Genomic DNA, 20,448 nt, shown 5'->3' on the forward strand with positions numbered 1-20,448 from the left:
TTCCCACCGTTTTCAATATAATATATTTTCAATATATTTGGATTTGTTTAATAATTTTTTGGTTACTACATGATTCCATATGTGTTATTTCATAGTTTTGATGTCTTCACTATTATTCTGCAATGTAGAAAATAGTAAAAATAAAGAAAAACCCTTGAATGAGTAGGTGTGTCCAAACTTTTGACTGATACTGTATGTCAGTCATAGCCCTTTTTTGCCCCTAATATTTAGTAAATGTTCATGTTAAAATGTTTTTCTCTCTCTCTTTCCAGAGCGTCCTGACGTCCATTGACTCTGAGCTGCAGAAACTGAAGGACATGAGCAACCACCAGAAGAAGAGGGTCTCTGAGATGATGTCATCACTACTGAAAGACCTGGCAGAGTTTGGCATCGCCGTGGGCAGCACCGAGATCAAGGTAACATGACACATCACCACATGACACATAACACTCAATAAGATGGGTATTATTTTATAGGCAACTAAAGGAAATGTTTAATGTCATTTTCTCCAATCAATCAATCAAATGTATTTATAAAGCCCTTTTTACATCAGCCGATGTCACAAAGTGCGATACAGAAACCCAGCTTAAAACCCCAAACAGCAATCAATGCAGATGTAGAAGCACGGTGGCTAGGAAAAACTCCCTAGAAAAGCAGAAACCTAGAGAGGAACCAGGCTCTGAGGAGTGGCCAGTCCTCTTCTGGCTGTGCCGGGTGGAGATTATAACAGAACATGGCCAAGATGTTCAAACATTCATAAATGACCAGCAGGATCAGATAATAATAATCACAGTGGTTGTAGAGGGTACAACAGGTCAGCACCTCAGGAGTAAATGTCAGTTTGCTTTTCATAGCCGAGCATTCACAGTTAGAGACAGCAGGTGCGGTAGAGAGAGAGAGTCGAAAACAGCAGGTCCGGGACTAGGTAGCACGCCTGGTGAACAGGTCAGGGTTCCATAGCCGCAGGCAGAACAGTTGAAATAGGAGCAGCAGCACGACCAGGGGGCCTGGGGACAGCAAGGAGTCATCAGGCCAGTTGGGTAGTCCTGAGGCATGGTCCTAGGGCTCAGGTCCTCCGGAAGGTGAGGGAGAGATAGAGAATTAGAGGGAGAATACTTAAATTCACACAGGACACCAGATAAGACAGGAGAAATACTCCAGATATAACACTGGCCCTAGCCCCCCGACACAAACTATTGCAACATAAATACTGGAGGCTGAGACAGGAGGGGTTGGGAGACACTGTGCAACGATACCCCCGGACAGGGCCAACCTGAATAAAATGATAACACTACTCTGACTCCTTTCTCTCTCTCTCTCTCTGTTTCTCATTCTCTCTCTCACCTCCCTCACCCCTAGCAACACGACGGCAGTGGTCTGATAGATGAGGACTTCACAGTGGCTCGTCTGTACATCAGTAAGATGAAGTCGGAGGTGAAGACCATGGTGAAACGCAGCAAACAGCTGGAGAGCACCCAGTCAGAGAGCAACAAGAAGATGGACGAGAACGACAAGGAGCTGGCTGCCTGTCAGCTAAGGATCCAACAGGTATTACCATATCGTTACATATAGGAAGTGTATTATTAAAGGATCTCTATGGGTATTAGCCCGCTTCTCTCATCATAGTTCGAGACCCACACACTCCACAACAGCCTCAATCTGCTACTATCAGGGTTGCGCTCAATTCCATTTAAATTCAGTCAATTCAGGAAGTAAACAAAGTCCAATTCTAATGCAATTTCCTTCCTGAATTGACTGAATTTAAATGGGATTGGCCATAACACTGGCCACCATAACATAATCACTCTCACCAACCTAATCTTCCACTGGTGTTTGGCTTGACAATGACAGTGGAGTAGGCAAAGCACAAACAGATCTGGGATCAGGCTCACTCTTTCCTGTTCCTCCCATGAACACAGTAATCAAACTGAGACCTGCTAAAGAATCACTCGCTATTTAATCCACATAAGCCCCATGTGTTTTTTGTAATTTAACATTCTCCGCCTCCCCCTCCATGCAGCACGAGGCTAAGATCAAGTCCCTGACAGAGTACCTTCAGAACGTGGAGCAGAAGAAGAGACAGCTGGAGGAGAACATTGACTCTCTGAACGAAGAACTGGTCAAGATCAGTGCCCAGGGTACCACACACCACACACCACACACCACACACCACACACCACACACACACACAGAGAGAGCTACTCTCTATGCACTGATAACACATAATGGAACACATTGCATATAAACATCTCTGAAACCGATTTAAGGCCTACAGTGCCACCTAGTGACAAATGTTTCCCTTTTGCAGAGAAAGTCACCGCCATGGAGAAGGAGAACGAGATCCAATCAGCCAATGAAGTCAAGGTACGATATCTTCTCCATACCTTAGGGCTGCCTTCTACTCCAAATTACATGTCGGATCAGCGGTGTGACCCAAATAGGGCACGACTTTTGACCTAGCGGACTAAACTCCACTCCGTGGAAGTTTCCTGATGAATTTCACCAACGGCATGGGACCGAGACCAGGCTTCATAAAATATTGACCTTCGGCGAATTAAGTAGTCGGAGCTAGATTCCACAGAACCTGGTCTCGGCTCCACGCCGTTGGTGGAAGTCATCGTAAACTTCCCTCACCGTGGGAGTGGAGTTTAGTCTGCTACTTTTGACCAGGCTCTGGTTAAAAGTAGTGCACTATACAGGGAATAGGGTACTAGTTGGGACGCAGCCCAGAAGTCATGATATATTTCAGATGATACAGTTGATTGGTGACCTCTTGGTACGACGAGTCCAGACTTGTCCGACTGCCTACTATGATGATATGTTAGGGCTGTTGATTGGTGTCCCTTGTCCTCTGTGTGTCATCCCCAGGAGGCTGTAGAGAAGCAGATCGCTGGTCACCGTGAGGCCCATCAGAAACAGATCAGCAGCCTCAGAGATGAGCTGGACAAGAAGGCGCACCACATCAATGAACTGCAGGAGTAAGAGACTGAACACCCCCCCCCCCCCCCCCCCCGTGTACACATTGTCCACCGTTTACTGTGGTTATGTCACATTTGGGAGGCAACTACAATGTCTCCGGTCTCCAGTGTTAGGGTGTTCTATTGTGTTGTGTTACACCGGGGCCAACCTTCCTGCCATTCAGGACCTCTATACCAGGCGGTGTCAGAGGAAGGCCCTAAACATTGTCAAAGACTCCAGCCACCCAAATCATAGACTGCTCTCCAAAAGGCTTCTTAATTAACAGCTTCTACCCCCAAGCCATAAGACTGCTCAACGTTTAATCAAATGGCTACCCAGACAATTTGTATTGACCCCCTTTTTACACTGCTACTACTCACTGTTTATTATCTATGTATAGTCACTTTACCCCTACCTACATGTACATATGACATCAATTATCTCGACCAACCCGCACATTGACTCGGTACCGGTACCCCCTGTATATAGACTCGTTATTCTTATTTTATTGTGTCACTTTTTTTAACTTTAACTTTTTTTGAGTTTATTTACCAAATATTTTCTTACTCTGCATTTTTGGTTAAGGGCTTCTAAGTAAGCATTTCACATTAAGGTTGTACGCCTGTTGTATTCGGCGCATGTGACAAATCCGATTTTGATTTGTTCCCCAGTCTCAACCAGAAGATCATGCTGGAACAGGAGCGCCTCAGGGTGGAACACGAGAAACTCAAGTCCACCGACCAGGAGAAGAGCCGCAAACTTCACGAGCTAACGTACGATGCATACACGTACTGCCAGTGGGCATGTTCAGAGTACGAGGTCGCTAATTACCGTGTGGCATATACACAATGATGTTGTTCACTAGTGCCCACGTGACATGCTCATTATGGAAGCTATCACTTCTGGTTAGCTTAGATGAGCACTACACTTGTCCAGTGTTACTGCAGTCAAGCTGTGGCTCGTGCGTCCGTTTGTTGTGCTGTGCAGGGTGATGCAGGACAGGAGAGAGCAGGCCAGACAGGACCTGAAGGGATTGGAGGAGACCGTGGTGAGTAGACTACAGATAACAGCTCTTCGGGCTTTCCCCTTAGAGGGCAGCTAAAAGGTACATTTGAATTGACCTTTATAGTTAAACTTATTTCTTGTCATGAATCTTTATGCCTTTCTATGAATAACAATTGCATTCCCCTTTAACCTCTCTAACACTTCCCCTACTCCGCCAGGCCAAGGAGCTCCAGACCCTGCACAACCTGAGGAAGATGTTTGTCCAGGACCTGGCTACCCGAGTGAAGAGGAGTGCTGAGGCGGACTCGGATGACACGGGAGGCAGCGCAGCTCAGAAACAGAAGATCTCCTTTCTGGAGAACAACCTGGAGCAGCTTACCAAGGTTCACAAACAGGTCTGTTCTCAACTATGAAACCAACAAATAGACCCAAACAACAAATAGACCCAAACGCACTGAAATCAGACCAACTCTAGTGCTTTTGGAGATGGCTAACTTGTCCAACCTCTCTCTCTCAGCTGGTACGTGATAATGCAGACCTGCGCTGTGAGCTTCCTAAACTGGAGAAGCGTCTGCGCGCTACGGCCGAGCGGGTCAAGGCCCTGGAGTCGGCGCTGAAAGAGGCCAAAGAGAACTCCGCACGCGACCGCAAACGCTACCAGCAAGAGGTGGACCGCATCAAAGATGCCGTCAGGGCTAAGAACATGGCCAGGAGAGGCCACTCCGCTCAGATCGGTGAGGAGAGAGGGAAGATACACACACACATACACACACTGCATGCTGTAATCCTGGTGGTTAATGTATGGTTGGATATTCAGTATATTAATGTATATTAAACCGAGTTCCTCTAGCATATATTTTTGTGTACTGCATTTATATTGACTGCCTTGTGTATGACTTATGGTTTTCTTGTTTTTGAGCTCATACAAAACACATTGCAACATATGTATTCCAACACCTACAAATGGCTTAATATACTTGATCCTTGAACACGTTGAACACAAACGTTATTCAGTACATAAATGCATGCCGTTCCTAAGCTGTGGTGTTCCTCTGCCCCCCCTCCGCAGCCAAACCCATTCGTCCTGGCCAGCCTCCAGTGGCGTCCCCCACCCACCCCAACGTGAACCGCGGCGGAGGGGGTTTCTACCAGAACAGCCAGGCCGTGGCCATCAGGGGAGGAGGAGGCGTGAAGCCTGACAAGAAGTGAGTGACTGACTACTGCCTCAATGGGAAAAATATACCGTAGAATATGATGAGAAACACAAGTTTGATCCTGGATCCATAACTTCCAACATGGGGATCATTTCGACTTCTCCCATATATCTAAAAGAATTGATGCAGTGTAAAAGAGTTGATGCAGTGTACCTAATAAACTGGCAACTGAGTGTAGATATTATAGTGAATGCAGTGTAGTAATTCTGATGACCCCCTCCATACCACATAGGTCAGATGGCTAGAGTAGAGCCCGGATCTGATACACAGGTGAGACGGACAGGTACCTCTATGGCCGGAGGAGGCAGGGATGATGGCCATAACACGCTTAGTATGAATGGGCCTGTTTGAGAGGCAGCTCACCACAGGGTTTGGGAGTTTTTAATGGGTCAATTTTCTACTATAATTGACCTGTGTTAACAGATTCGAAATAGTGGAGCTCTGAAGAAAACTGCTGTGTGGTTGAATGGCCTTGACTTTTCTGGTGGCTAGCATGGATCCTGTGATATGAGTCATGTTTGTTTTTTGCTAACCCCTGCTAATGTTTTCTAAAATCTTATTACCACATGTACATCTAACATGCCAGATTATTTATTTCTTGGGAGATGCCAGTAACACTTTGTGTTAGTAGATGTCACCCATGTCTGGTAAGACTAACAGATAATGTCTCTCTTCCTCTCCCTACCTTCCCTCTCTCTCTCTCTACTCCCTACCTCCTCTCTTCCTCTCCTCCCTACCTCCTCTCTTCCTCTCCTCCCAACTTCCCTATTTTCCTTTCTTCCCCAACTTCCCTCTATTCCTCTCTTCCCCAACTTCCTCTCTTCCCCAACTTCCCTCTATTCCCCAACTTCCCTCTATTCCTCTCTTCCCCAACTTCCTCCTATTCCTCTCTTCCCCAACTTCCCTCTATTCCTCTCTTCCCCAACTTCCCTCTATTCCTCTCTTCCCCAACTTCCCTCTATTCCTCTCTTCCCCAACTTCCCTCTATTCCTCTCTTCCCCAACTTCCCTCTATTCCTCTCTTCCCCAACTTCCCTCTATTCCTCTCTTCCCCAACTTCCCTCTATTCCTCTCTTCCCCAACTTCCCTCTATTCCTCTCTTCCCCAACTTCCCTCTATTCCTCTCTTCCCCAACTTCCCTCTATTCCTCTCTTCCCCAACTTCCCTCTATCCCTCTCTTCCCCAACTTCCCTCTATCCCTCTCTTCCCCAACTTCCCTCTATTCCTCTCTTCCCCAACTTCCCTCTATTCCTCTCTTCCCCAACTTCCCTCTATTCCTCTCTTCCCCAACTTCCCTCTATTCCTCTCTTCCCCAACTTCCCTCTATTCCTCTCTTCCCCAACTTCCCTCTATCCCTCTCTTCCCCAACTTCCCTCTATCCCTCTCTTCCCCAACTTCCCTCTATCCCTCTCTTCCCCAACTTCCCTCTATTCCTTTCCTCCCCAACTTCCCTCTATTCCTTTCTTCCCCAACTCCCCTCTATTCCTTTCCTCCCCACCTCCCCTCTATTCCTTTCCTCCCCACCTCCCCTCTCTCTCTCTCTCTTCCTCTCCTCTCACATCTGAAGCATTTGAAGACGGGAGGGGACATGACCACAGAAGATGCAGATGGACATCACCCTGGCAACCTGTCATACCATTACAGCCATTGGCTTCCTGCAGGCTATATATTAGAGAGAGGGAGGAGTTTTAATATAAATATATATATATATTCCTGCCCTGTACAGATCCACCTACCTTCATGTTTCTTCTCTCCGGAACAAACAACAACAGCGAAATGAATTTAATATACCAAACAAAACACACGACAAGACACCCACCAACTGCAGAGTACAGTCTTGGCGCAGTGAGCTACATTTGACTTGAACGTGTAGCTTTTTTTTTCGTAGCACAGTTTGTTGTCATCCTCGATGTCTTAAGGGTTTAGTTTGCACTGTGCCAATGTGAATGTACGCTAAGCGGGATTTCAAGAGACGAGGGGGGAAGAAAAGGCGACTGAAACAAAGAAGAAATGTTGATCCTGGTTGTACCACACTTCTTTCTATCAATAGATTTTTACAAGCTTCTTAAGAGGTTTGAACCGAAATAGATGGCATTTTTGAGCACTACTGTCCTGTTGTACATATGTAATATGGCACCGCGCATGCTTCCTTAAGAGGTGTTTGGCTTTGAAATGCCAAGAAGCGCGATTCCAGTTTAGATTTATTTAATGACAGAGTACCTGTGGTGACCATTGTTTCTACCGTAAGGAAAATAAAGCGACACATACTGGTGCGGTGACGACATTAAACAGATGTCAGAAGGAAAGAGGAGTCTGAACCAGGAGCAAGCGTTCATGCCTGCGTCCCACGTCTTTTACTTCTACCAACGGTTTTAAATGCAGTGTCACTGCTTGGATGCTATTTATTTATCTGGCCATTGGAGCACATAGATGGCACACACGCGCGCTTGTCCTCGCGAGCTAGGTCCTCTCATCCACTTCACCATCGTTGTCCTGACCTCTAAACAAACCACTGGTGGTTTTAACATTTTATTTGTGAATGAACTGTTTCTAGCACTTTTATCAATGGGCTCCTTTCAGTGCTCCCCCCCACCACTAGTAATGTCAAGACGAGTGGAGTAAATACATTTAGGGGAGCCTCTGTTTAAATTAATATTGGGCATCGATATAAGGCAGGCTCTGACTTTTCCAAAATCACCCTCTTTTCATTAAGGCAGGTCAAGTGCACATGCACTTTTATTGTGGATCGGTGTAGTTGTATGTCTGTCTCACTGTTCTCTAGCTTGACAAGCATATCTGATCTGTATTGGTTTGGAATGTTGGATGGCAGTGTTTGATTGGCTCGCTCTTGCCACTGATCAGCCAGTTAGATGAGCAGGGGGCCTTTGGCTAGGAAGGGGATTGGTCGCCGTTCAGTCTGCTGGTAAACTAGTCTGGGCACAGCCCTATGGGCCCTGGTCAAAACGACATCGTGAATACAGTGCCGTTTCAGACACAGCCTATCCGAAAGCAGTGCATCTTGGAAAGGGGTTTAGTAATGATCAAAGTTGTAATCAGGAGCCAAGGACTTTATACATTTTACACTACTTGTCTTCTTGCGTTTAGTTGTTTTCTTTTCGAATCCCCTTCAATTCTTTTTCCTATGTGAGAGTAAAATGTCTCTCCAACCCATGTTTTTATGTCATTGTGTGTCAATTCTGAAACATTTGCTGTTGCTGTGATTGTAGGCCAGCATGAAACAAAAACACCGACATCTTGTGAGTACAATATTATATATCAATGATATACTGTTACGTGTGACCAGGGTTGAGTCTTTTTTAATAGTCTGCAGCCACAGCAAGGTGTTGGTGTTTTATGTTATGAACTTTTGTTGTTTTGGAAGGATTTGACATAAAATTGACAGATAAGATAGCACTTCAGAATTCTTCTTCCCGACACTCCTGCGCTTAGTGTAAAGTTTAAAACTGAAACTGGGTTAGAAAACACTTCAACTTCTGGTAACTTATGGGGGTGTAAACCATTATTTTCTGCTATTAGAGGCTAGTTTGGGAGAGGTAGGTAGCCTATACCTTTGACAGGACCGTGTCTGTCAAGTTTTCATCTGTGTAACCTTTAGAACAGTGAACGCTTTGCAACATGGTCTTCAAAGTGCATAGTACCCTATCCTTACCTGCCAGGGTTCCACTGTACTCCCATCAATTGAATGGATATGAAATGGGAAAGTACAGTAAAAGAACAACAGCCATTTGTCCATGATGTTTACCAAATTCATTTGTTTGCATTGATTGTAAAGAAAAGCGTCGCCACTTTATTACTGTGTAATAGTCACTTGCATTTCTAATGGACAGATGAGGATTCCATCAATGGGAAAAGGTACTGGATCATTCCCAGGGCGCGTCCCAAATGGCACCCTATTCCTTATGTGGTGCACTACTTTTGACTGCACGGGGAAATAGGGTGCCATTTTGGACGGATCCATAGAGACCTGGGGAGGAGGTGGAGGGTTTGTTCAAAGTTGAATGATATCACCATTTGGGATTGACTGCATGATGTAAATGTATGTGTGATTAAATAATTTTGAGGAAAAAAACCTACCTGGTGTCCGTCTAATTCAGTGCTCGACTCGTTTGGTCTCATTCTGTAACGTTCTTCGTTGGGAGAAAGAGAGGAGGACCAATATGCAGCGTGGTAAGTATTCATTTTAATAAGAATACTTAAACAAAGAACAAAAAACAATAAACCGACAACCGAACGAAGACGAAACAGTCCCGTATGGTGACAACACAGGAACAGTCACCCACAATGACAAAACAGGCTACCTAAATATGGCTCCCAATCAGAGACAACGACTAACACCTGCCTCTGATTGAGAACCATATCAGGCCAAACACATAGAAATAGACAAACTAGACATACAACATAGAATGCCCACTCACGTCACACCCTGACCAAACAAAACATGGAAACATACAAAGTAAACTATGGTCAGGGTGTGACACATTCAAGCTTTCTTATGGAGTGCATGGCAAGCTCTAGGATGATATTTCTGGGTGGGCAGACAGACATTTGTTGGCTATATCTGAGCTAATAGGACTCAAGTGTTTGACATGACTCGAGCGTAATCATTTGGGCTGGCAACAATAATGTTTGGGAGGGAAATGCCCTGCCATGCACTCCCACTAGAGACCCTGTGGAGGTGATCTAGATTCCATTGTGTCTGATATTGAAAATGCTAAAAGTAACCTGACGTTGCCAATTTTGCATTAGACCATCTTTGTTATATTGTTCATACCACTGAGAATTTCAGTTGTAATGGGGTGTAACCTTGATAGATAGATAGATAGATAGATACAGTGTCAAAATGCATTATTGCATGTGACAATGAAAAGAATCCGGCAATAAATATTGAGATCTGATATACTGTGTGAGCAGTAGTGCATACAGTAGCTTTATGAGTGCTGTAGCCATATTTGACATTACTGCAGTGACCACCAACCTGGTTTCAGAGCATTTCATATGATTCTGTACACCCATTTAGTATGATATGTTATGTTTCGTACGGTATGTAATAATTTGTTGATGTCCATCACTCATTTTGTATTATATGTAAGGAATGTGCAAAGCGTACAATGTATTACGAATTTGCATAATGTACCGTGTGTTGCGAATGTTCAAAACGTACGATATGTTACGAATTCTAGCTAGCTGGCTAACGTTAGCTAGGCTAGAGGTTAGGGTTATGTTTAGTGTTAGGGAAGGGCTAGCTACAAGGTTTAGGGAAAGGGTTAGCTAACATGCTAAGTAGTTTCAAAGTAGCTAATGATCTAAAATTGTAAAGTTGTCTGTTGCCAGAGTTAGTTACTTTAAGGAGCATTTCTCTCTCTGTGGGTCTAACCCCAAGAAGTTCTGGAAAACGGTTAAAGACCTGGAGAATAAACCCTCCTCCTCACAGCTGCCCATGTCCCTTAATGTTGATGATGTGGTTGTTACCGACAAGGAGCACATGGCTGAGCTCTTTAATCACCACTTCATGAAGTCAGGATTCCTATTTGACTCAGCCATGCCTCCTTGCCCATCCAACATTTCCTCATCTCCCACCCCTTCTAATACAACTATCCCCGATGCTCCTCCCTCTTTCTCTCCTGTCCCGCTACAAAGTTTCTCCCTGCAGGTGGTCACTGAGTCTGAGGTGCTAAAGGAGCTCCTTAAACTTGACCACAGAAAAACATCTGGGTCAGAAGGTTTAGACCCTTCTTTTAAGGTTGCTGCCCCTATCATCGCCAAGCCTATCTCCAAACTTTTTAACCTTTCTCTCCTTTCTGGTGACGTTCCCAGTGCTTGGACGGCAGCCACAGTTCGTCCTTTTATTTAAAGGGGAGATCAAGCTGATCCTAACTGTTATAGGCCTATTTCTATTTTGCCCTGTTTATCAAAAGTCATGGAAAAACATGTCAATAATCAACTGGCTGGCTTTTTTGATGTCTATAGTATTCTCTCGGGTATGCAATCTGGTTTCCGGCTCAGGTTATGAATGTGTCACCGCAACCTTAAAGGTCCTCACTGATGTCACCATTGCCCTTAATTCTAAGCAATATTGTGCTGATATTTTTATTGACTTGGCCAAAGCTTTTGATACGGTTGACCATTCCATTCTTGTGGGCCGGCCAAGGAGTATTGGTGTCTCTGAGGGGTCTTTGGCCTGGTTTGCTAACTACCTCTCTGAGTGCAGTGTATAAAGTCAGAAAATCTACTGTCTCAGCCACTGCCTGTCACCAAGGGAGTACCCCAAGGCTCGATCCTAGGCCCCACACTCTTCTCAATTTACATCAACAACATAGCTCAGGCAGTAGAAAGCTCTCTCATCCATTTATATGCAGATGACACAGTCTTATACTCAGCTGGCCCCTCCCTGGATTTTGTGTTAAATGCTCTACAACAAAGCTTTCTTAGTGTCCAACAAGCTTTCTCTACCCTTAACCTTGTTCTGAACACCTCCAAAACAAAGGTCATGTGGTTTGGTAAGAAGAATGCCCCACGTTTGTGCTGTTGACTCTGCTCAATAATGTTTGTACCATGTTTTGTGCTGCTACCATGTTGTTGTTATGTTGTGTTGCTACCATGCGGTGTTGTCATGTGTTGCTGCCTTGCTATGTTGTCTTAGGTCTCTTTATGTAGTGCTGTGTTGTCTCGTTGTGATGTGTTTTGTCCTATATTTATATTTTATTTATTATAATTTTTTAATGTCAGGCACCTGTCCCCGCAGGAGGCCTTTTGGTAGGCAATCATTGTAAATAAGAATTTGTTCTTAACTGACTTGCCTAGTTAAATAAAGGTTCAATAAAATTAAAAATGGGATTTAAACTCACAACCTTTCGGCTAGACGCCGAGCCACCTTACTTTTGTTTTTGCCTTAAGTAACATCTGTCTTACATAACCATACCAAAGGTAACATATACTAATTTGAGTGTACCGGATTTAAATTGACTATGTTAGGTCTACTATGTTACGTCTAGTCTATGAGACCAGGCTGCGACCACAGGTGTTTGGAGACGTTTCCCTTCCGCCACAAGGTGGCGGCAGTACCCCATCACTGCTCTCTCCCTCAAAAAAGGTTGCGGGCTGTTGAGTGGTAGCGAAGTTTGCAGGCAGGCAAAAGCGGGAGCGAGCACCAACGGGAACGTCAGGGAAAAGTGGAAACGAGGTGGAGAAAATGTGTGTAGTGCTGCTACCTTGCCTACTAGTGGTGTGACTTCAGTGTTGGGTTGACGGGGAAGTGAAGGGGAAAACACAGCCGAAAAGTTTATGGAATTAACGTTATACCCTCATCACAAGTGCTTAGTTTTACAAAACAAGGATTATCACCGCCAGAAGAAAAGGTATGTCAAGTCTGATTTATTGTATCTTTTCTCAGGAGATTGAAAAACGTCTTATTTAGCAACCATAGTTAACGTTAGTGCGTCTTTCCACAAATGTATATGTTTTCAGCTAACAAAATTACCCAATTTTCTGGAATTAGAATCAACCTGTTTAGACTCGCCGTTTCACGGTACAAGACACTGTTCGTTAGATTGTCGACAAGTAAAATGACTGGTTAGGTGAGAGCTTGGAAACATTGACCATGTACCTAGGAGGTAAACACAAACCAGGTAGTGTTGCTTATTTCGTGCCCTGGAATGTGAAAATGAGAATGTTAAGACTCGTTTCTCCTTACACCACCTAGCTAGCTGTAGTTACCTATGGAGAAAGGCAGCCTGGTCTCAGAGCAAAACCTATTATATTTGACAAAAATCAGTGTCACCTCATTGTTACTTTTGACAGGTTACATTACATTGACTACACGTTACATAAATGTAAATCCGAGACACTCAAATAACACGTTACATAAATGCGAAACACTCAAATAAGTTTGTTTAGTATGGACAGTAGGTTGCTTATTAAGGCAAAAATGAAAGGAGGGTGGTTGGTTGGGGATAAACCTCAAAGGTCTAGCAAACCAAAGGTTACGTGTTTGAATCTCATCACATACATTTTTAGCTAATTAGGAACGTAGGATGTTAGGTTAAAGGGTTAAGGTTAGTTTCTAACGTATTATATCATACTAAAGCAGTCAAACATAATATATCATGCTAAACGGGGCAAATGCTATCCAGACATAGGATACTATGTCATACAACGTGTATTATATTGTACGACCACTATTACATTGGTAGGCCAGTGTAACGCTAACGTAAAGTAACATATTAAATGATGTGGCATGGATTTAGTCAAATATATTACGTTTTGCTCTGAGACTAGGTTGAGAGAGGAGAGGCAGAAATATTCCAGGAAGCTATGCATTGGCACCGACCTTCAGTCTGTTACCAAACTTTGCATTTGCAGGGTGATTATGTTTTTATAAAATGTTCTGTGGAAATTATTTGAAGTAGTCCTTGTAAAAAAAAAAAAAAAAGTTTAACTTTGCAATCATTTTTTTTGTTTGACATTTTAAAGTGAAAAATCTGAGTCTCAGCATCAATCTGTTTCTGTGGAATTGCCCTGATTACAGCATAACCTCACCCCCAGCCTCAATTGCTAGAGAGTGGGCTGGCCTGGGACAAGATTAGTTACAGCATTGCAATAGCATCACGATGCCCTCTGTGTATTTTAGTCCAGGATCTGTGTCTTCTCTTACCCTTGAAAGTTTCCTCAATAATCCCGGTGTTAGTTTCCAAGTCCTCTTATATCTCCTCACCTTGGTGTCTGTCTCTTTCCATTCTGTAAATAACTGAATGCAGCAGCCATTGAAATGTTCTAAAATAAAGGCATCTTAAACAGCAGTACAGCAACAGTCAGTGCCATTGTGTAGGCCTATGGGCAGTGAATATTGCCTTAAACCAAAGTCTAGACAATTGAAATAACCTTCAGTAAAAGTTGCTGATGTCGATGTTACTTCCTCAGTCAATGCCTTATTATCTGGGAGGGAGGGAGGGAGAGTAGCTAAGTGGCTTGCTGACGCTGGCAGATTCTCCATGTAGCCCATTGCTCATGAGATGAACACACCGGGCCCTCGTCAAAAGTAGTGCACTATATAGGGAATAGGGTGCCATTTGGGATGCAAACACGGAGTTCCATCATCCCTAACTTGGCCTGACTTCTGTCCTGTAGCTCGTGACACTTTGTATTCAGTCAGTGCCATTGAAACTGCCCCTCCCAATCCTATCCCATCCAACACCTCATTGTGCTTATATCATCTTTGTTCCTGGAGGAACATAGGGCGTGTACTAAAGCGCCTCATGTAAATCCCATTATCACAGAAAACAGACGTGGCATTTCAAATGCAATTCTGTGCCTCGGTGGGTATTAGCGCTCTGTAGTGAGCAGACTGATCAAAACCAGACTTGGTAAAGGGATAATGTGACATTTTGGCAATTAGCATGCTAGCTGTTGCTGTAGACTTCCGGTCATTGCACTAACGCTAGTTGGCAATGGTTCGAGAAACTACCTTAACTCCACGCAGAGATGGTATCCATGAGTTCGTCTGATTGGGTAAATAGAAAAAAGGGCTTAATTGCCAAAAGTGTCACACTATCCCTGAAGGCAGTGTCAAACGCAACACATCTCTATCCGGCCCTTGCAATGATTTGGGTTGTCAATTCATTTTACCCCGCTTTCATACCGCCTGTGCACTGCACTACAAGTCCCAGCAAGTACTGCCAACGTGCTGCGTGCCAAATGGCAGTGCGTTGCCACATACACCTGTGGCGTTGGGCCGAGATGATCTAACGAGGGTGGAGCTGGTTTTGACATTGTGTATATTTATTTCTTCTGAGCATATTTCTGTTTGTTGGCAACGTCAATACTTGCAACGAAATAATACTTGTTCTGTTCGCTAACTGGACAGGCAAACGCAGTCGAGTACTAAACTGTAAACCAATCAAAACTTGTGTACTATCATACATGGTACTATCATACATGGTACTATCTCTGCTGATCACGTCTGGCAATCATGTTATCCGTACCAAAGGTAGAAGACAGCTGGCGACGGCTCGAGAGAGATCTGTCAGGCCAACTGCTATCAGGTAGTCTTATGTATTTGTTATCTAGTTATCTTTTTCGTTTATGGAAACGTGATACCATCAATGCGAGCTGTAAAATGACTCCCAACTTAGAACACAGCAACCTTCGTAATGTAACTTGCTTGCTATTTAGTTACAAGTTGATCTGTTACTCGCTAGCAGAAGCAGATAGCTAATACATTTGTCCCGGAATGGCATACTAACTTGTGATAAAGCTATCAGTTTATTTAAAATCAACCTCTACGGGATCGATGTCCCCCCCCCGTGGGATGGTTGAGCTAACGTAGGCCAATGTGATTAGCAAGAGGTAGGAAAAATTCCCAGGACATAGATATATCTGATATGGGCAGAAAGCTTAAATTCTTGTTAATCTAACTGCACTGTCCAATTTACAGTAGCTATTACAGTTAAATAATACCATGCCATTGTTTGAGAAGGGTGCACAATTATGAACTTGAAAATGTATTAAAAACCAATTACATTTACATTTAAGTCATTTAGCAGACGCTCTTATCCAGAGCGACTTACAAGTACATACATTCATACTTTTTTTTGTACTGGTCCCCTGTGGGAATCGAACCCACAACCCTGGCGTTGCAAGCGCCATGCTCTACCAACTGAGCCACACGGGACCACAATTATACACATTTGGGCAGTCTTGATACATTTTGAACACATATGCAATGGTACATTGGATCAGTCTAAAACTTTGCACATACACTGCTGCCATCTAGTGGCCAAAATCTAAATTGCACCTGGGCTGGAATAATACATTATGGCCTTTCTCTTGTATTTCAAAGATCATGGTACAAAAAAAAATCATGTTTTTTTTCTTTGTATTATCTTTTACCAGCTCTAATGTGTTTATATTCTCCTACATTCATTTCACATTTCCACAAACTTCAGTGTTTCCTTTCAAATGGTATCAAGAATATGCATATCCTTGCTTCAGGTCCTGAGCTATAGGCAGTTAGATTTGGGTATGTCGTTTTAGGGGAACATTTAAAAAAAGAAAAAGGGTCCGATCTTTTTAAGACCATAAAAATATATAAGTAGTGTAATACAGTCATCAAGGCAGGACCCACTAATTTAATTCATAGTGACAAATAAGAAATGGCAGATTATCCCTGCTAATAGTTGGAGTAGGATGATTGCAGAGCACCCCGCCTCAGACTGTCGGGATGTTCATTTTCTAGCTCACAAACGACATTCTTTTGCTGTGATCATTTGATTTGATTATCACTTTTGTCTCATATGATCTATTCAGCGCTCCTGTGTCCTGCTCCCAGAGATCAACCAAGTGCTATTCACCAAGCATGGGCTGATTCACTCACCTGTAAGGAGAACAATCCTTCCTGCAGTGTCAACTAGTCCTGCTGTTACTATTTAGACATTGGAAACGCGTATGCATTTGCCTGTTGTCTTTTCTTTGTGGGTTTTGTCTTACACAGTCTAGTGCGTTTTTTAGAGTTGAAGACCACCAACGACAGGTACACGTGCTTGTTTGAGCATCTCGGAGACTAAATTCAATGTAGAGTCAGTTTGACAGGTGACACAATTTATTTTACTGTAACATGCAGTGGTGAAAATGTATATTCTCCCCCGTCAGGAGTCCGGGCTTTTGACGTAGATGAGAGTTCTCGTCTCTGGATCACCCACGCTTTCTATTGTGTTCCGCTAAGGCACTTGTCTCTCTCTACGATCTCTCAGTCAGATACGTTGGGGACCAGGGTTGGATCCTTTCGAGAAGCCAATGGGTCTTGGCACACAAATGCTCCTTGGGGGAATAGTGAAGCATGCGCTGTTGACAGTTCGGTCTCCATCAGAGGCCCAGGCTTTTGGCATTTTTGGAACGCTCTCATTTCTGGACTGCAGCATTTGTAAGATTGTGCCCTCCACGGCACTTGATATCAAGGCCTAAAATGAACACCCGCCAGGAGGACGGCTCATAGTAATGTCTGGAATGGCATCAAACCGTGTGTTTGATGCGTTCCAATAACTCCTGTTATTTCCACGAGCCTGTCCTCTCCAATTAATGTGCCACCGTCCTCCTGTGCTCCACAGTGCAAGCGTTTCACTCACATTTGTGAATACAAATAGAGCTAGAAGTCAAGTATAAGCACATTTTTTTTCTATAGCAATGTGTTTCTGTTTTGTTTCATAGCTGGTAGCTAATCACACAGCGCTATGAATCCAAATATATCCCACCTTGCGCGGAACTGTCTGGCTGGGGAGCTGTGCGCACTGATGCTGAAGATAAAATTTTTTAGAAGCGCTGCGCACAGTCGTAAAAGTTGGTCTATTTTACTTAAGTCTACTAGTGGGACTTTGTTCTTGTGTTTCTTGTCTATTTACATTTTGTTCACCAGCTAGGTTGTTTTTCAATGTTTGAGTTTTCTTCGACTGCTAGGTTACTAATCCGATTCTCTCTCGGTGTTTAGTGGTGAGGGAGTCGACTCTACAAGAATCGACTCCTTAAGATTCAGTGTTTTTGCTACGGAGGAAACAAGTTGCGGTGGGTTACTTCAAGAACACAAACTCTCGCATCTTTCACAGCAAAGAAAGATCGAGCTAACGAGAGAGGGGAGAGGTATAGCCAGGCATAGCTAGGTATGTCGGCCACCAGGCACAGTCAGAACCTTGCATCGGTAATCATAAAGATGTATAGGCGATATCTCGCAATTTCTTGGCTACCAATGTCTCGCACAAGTTCACTAAATTAGGGGCTATCAATAGGCTGAGCTATTCTACACGCAACAGTCTGATGACCAAACACACTAGCGTTTTACATAGAAAGCAAGCCAGCGAGGGAGAGCGGATCGGGGCAGACAATCGGATATTGTGCTCGTAGGCGATATACTATGTTTTGGTAATCTGTATTTCGCAATTTCTCGTGTTGCGTAAATTCACCAGAAGTACATTCAAGTATATATTAGGCTATCAATGAGTATGGCTAAGCTATTCTTCATAGTGCCAGGGAATTGAAGTTGAACATCGTGAAATGCACCAAAAGTATTGAGCATATAAACTTATTTAATGAAATCCTGGCTGGCTGTTGATGTCCTAGGCCACATATGTCAGAGTCAAGGCCCGCGGGCCACATCCGGCCCGCGAGAAGGTTTTTTACGGCCCCTGGGATGATCTTGATTTATTATTAGAACCGGCCCGCAGACCGCAGCAAGCCGGCAGCCCGCAGATCTTTTACACGCACCAATACTACATTTCCCACAATGCAACGGTGACGCACCGAGCAGTAGGCTGCTTCATTTCAATATTTATTGGCACAGCAGTCGTCAGCATCACAGTAAAATTAACTTTCAGATACCCATCAAAAATGGCAAAACGGAAGGTGGACACTGAGAACCGGGGGTTTCAAACAAGGTGGGAGTCGGAGTATATGTTCACGGAGGTAGCTGGAAAACATGTGTGTCTTCTGTGTGGAGAAAGTGTGGCGGTACTGAAAGAGTATAATCTGAGACGACATTATGAAACGAAACACGCGGACAAAAACAAGAATATGGACATGGAACAAAGGCTACAAAAGGCAGAGGAATTAAAACGAGGCCTCAAATCTCGACAGGCTCTGTTCAAAAAAGCCAAATCACAAGGCCAGGCTGCTGTCAAGGCCAGTTTTATTTTGGCAGAAGAGATCGCTAAATCAGCCCGGCCATTTACGGAGGGGGATTTCATCAAAAACTGCATGATTAAAGTTTGTGACGAAGTTTGCCCAGAAAAAAGGCAACTCTTTTTAAATGTGAGTCTGAGCAGAAACACCATTGCCGAGAGAGTAGACCAGTTGTCCATCAATCTAAAAGAGCAGCTTGTGAAAAAGGGAAAAGATTTCATTGCATATTCCTTGGCTGTGGATGAGAGCACCGACATTTCTGACATTGCCCAGTTGTCAATTTTCATCCGCGGAGTGGACTCCAGCCTAAGCGTGACAGAGGAGTTTTTGGCTTTACGTCCTATGCATGGCACAACTACGGGGCATGATTTGTATGAAGAGGTGTCAAGATGTGTAAATGAGATGGAGCTGCCTTGGGAAAAACTCGTGGGTTTGACAACCGACGGAGCACCTGCGATGTGTGGACACAGGAGCGGACTGGTGGCGAAGATACGGGAAAAGATGCAAGAGGAAAACGCGACAGGTGAGCTGACAGCTTATCATTGTATCATACACCAGGAAGCGTTGTGCGGTAAAGCCTTGAAAATGGAGCATGTAATGAGCATCATCACGCGCACAGTTAACTTTATCAGAGCCAAAGGTTTGAATCACCGCCAGTTCAAGGCATTTCTGACGGAGTTAGAAACGGAGCATGGTGATTTGCCTTATCACACAGAGGTGCGATGGCTAAGCCAGGGAAAGGTGCTTCAAAGATGTTTCGAGCTTCGTGAGGAGATTTGTCTGTTCTTGGACAGCAAAGGGAAAGACACAACACAACTCCGAGACGAAATGTTTCTGTGTGAAATGGCTTTTCTGTGTGACATTACGAGTCATCTGAATGCAATGAACTTGCAGCTGCAGGGTCGGGATCATGTCATCTCTGATATGTACAGTACAGTGAAGGCATTTAAAACCAAACTGACTCTGTGGGAGACGCAGATGCGGAAAGAAAATTTGAGCCACTTTCCCAGCTGCCAGACCATGAAAGAGAAGCTCTCTACCAGTGCGTTCCCGAGCGCACAGTTGGCTGATAAAATAGGTATGCTTGCCGCTGACTTTCGACGCCGATTTGCTGACTTTGAAGCACAAAAAAGCAGGTTGGAACTGCTCGGTAACCCATTTGCTGTTGACGTGGAAAGCTCACCACCAAACCTCCAAATGGAGTTGATTGACCTCCAATGCAATGATGCACTGAGGGCAAAATATGCGGCAGTGGGTGCTGCGGAGTTCGCCCGTTTCCTCCCCGACACAATGCCCCAGCTGCGCATCCAGGCTGCTCAAACGTTGTCTATGTTTGGCAGCACATACCTGTGTGAACAACTGTTTTCTTTGATGAACCTGAACAAAACATCACACAGAAGTCGACTTACTGCTGAACACCTCCACTCAATTCTGAGGATTTCCTCAGCTCAGAGCCTTACCCCGAACATTGATGAACTTGTGGAAAAGATGGGACACCACCAAGTATCACCCTCAACCTCAAACAAGTGAACATTACTGTGCAATCACATATTTAGAGTTTTTACTCAGTTCAAGTTTAAAAGTTAAAGTTT

General features: G+C 44.1%; 2 protein-coding genes across 5 annotated transcripts in view; both read left to right on the forward strand.

Moving 5' to 3' along the window:
- Positions 1–9,270, forward strand: part of LOC129824447 (kinesin-1 heavy chain-like) — a 31,793-nt gene extending 22,523 nt beyond the window's left edge. The window contains exons 14-24 of the mRNA XM_055884121.1: positions 273–416; positions 1,360–1,548; positions 2,021–2,138; positions 2,309–2,364; positions 2,869–2,978; positions 3,630–3,731; positions 3,946–4,006; positions 4,182–4,358; positions 4,481–4,697; positions 5,033–5,168; positions 6,744–9,270. Of these exons, the coding sequence (XP_055740096.1) occupies positions 273–416; positions 1,360–1,548; positions 2,021–2,138; positions 2,309–2,364; positions 2,869–2,978; positions 3,630–3,731; positions 3,946–4,006; positions 4,182–4,358; positions 4,481–4,697; positions 5,033–5,168; positions 6,744–6,750 (1,317 nt within the window). The 3' untranslated portion in view covers positions 6,751–9,270. The remainder of the gene's footprint in view (positions 1–272; positions 417–1,359; positions 1,549–2,020; positions 2,139–2,308; positions 2,365–2,868; positions 2,979–3,629; positions 3,732–3,945; positions 4,007–4,181; positions 4,359–4,480; positions 4,698–5,032; positions 5,169–6,743) is intronic.
- A 3,101-nt stretch (positions 9,271–12,371) lies between these two features.
- Positions 12,372–20,448, forward strand: part of LOC129824448 (rho GTPase-activating protein 12-like) — a 133,389-nt gene continuing 125,312 nt past the window's right edge. For 2 of the 4 annotated variants that reach the window (XM_055884122.1, XM_055884123.1), the window contains exon 1: positions 12,372–12,552. The gene's annotated coding sequence lies outside the window, so the exon portion shown is untranslated. The remainder of the gene's footprint in view (positions 12,553–20,448) is intronic. The other 2 variants (XM_055884124.1, XM_055884125.1) reach the window with 2 other exon arrangements.

The sequence above is a fragment of the Salvelinus fontinalis genome, chromosome 26 (genome assembly GCF_029448725.1).
Source record: "Salvelinus fontinalis isolate EN_2023a chromosome 26, ASM2944872v1, whole genome shotgun sequence".
In the NCBI taxonomy this organism is placed as follows: domain Eukaryota; kingdom Metazoa; phylum Chordata; class Actinopteri; order Salmoniformes; family Salmonidae; genus Salvelinus; species Salvelinus fontinalis.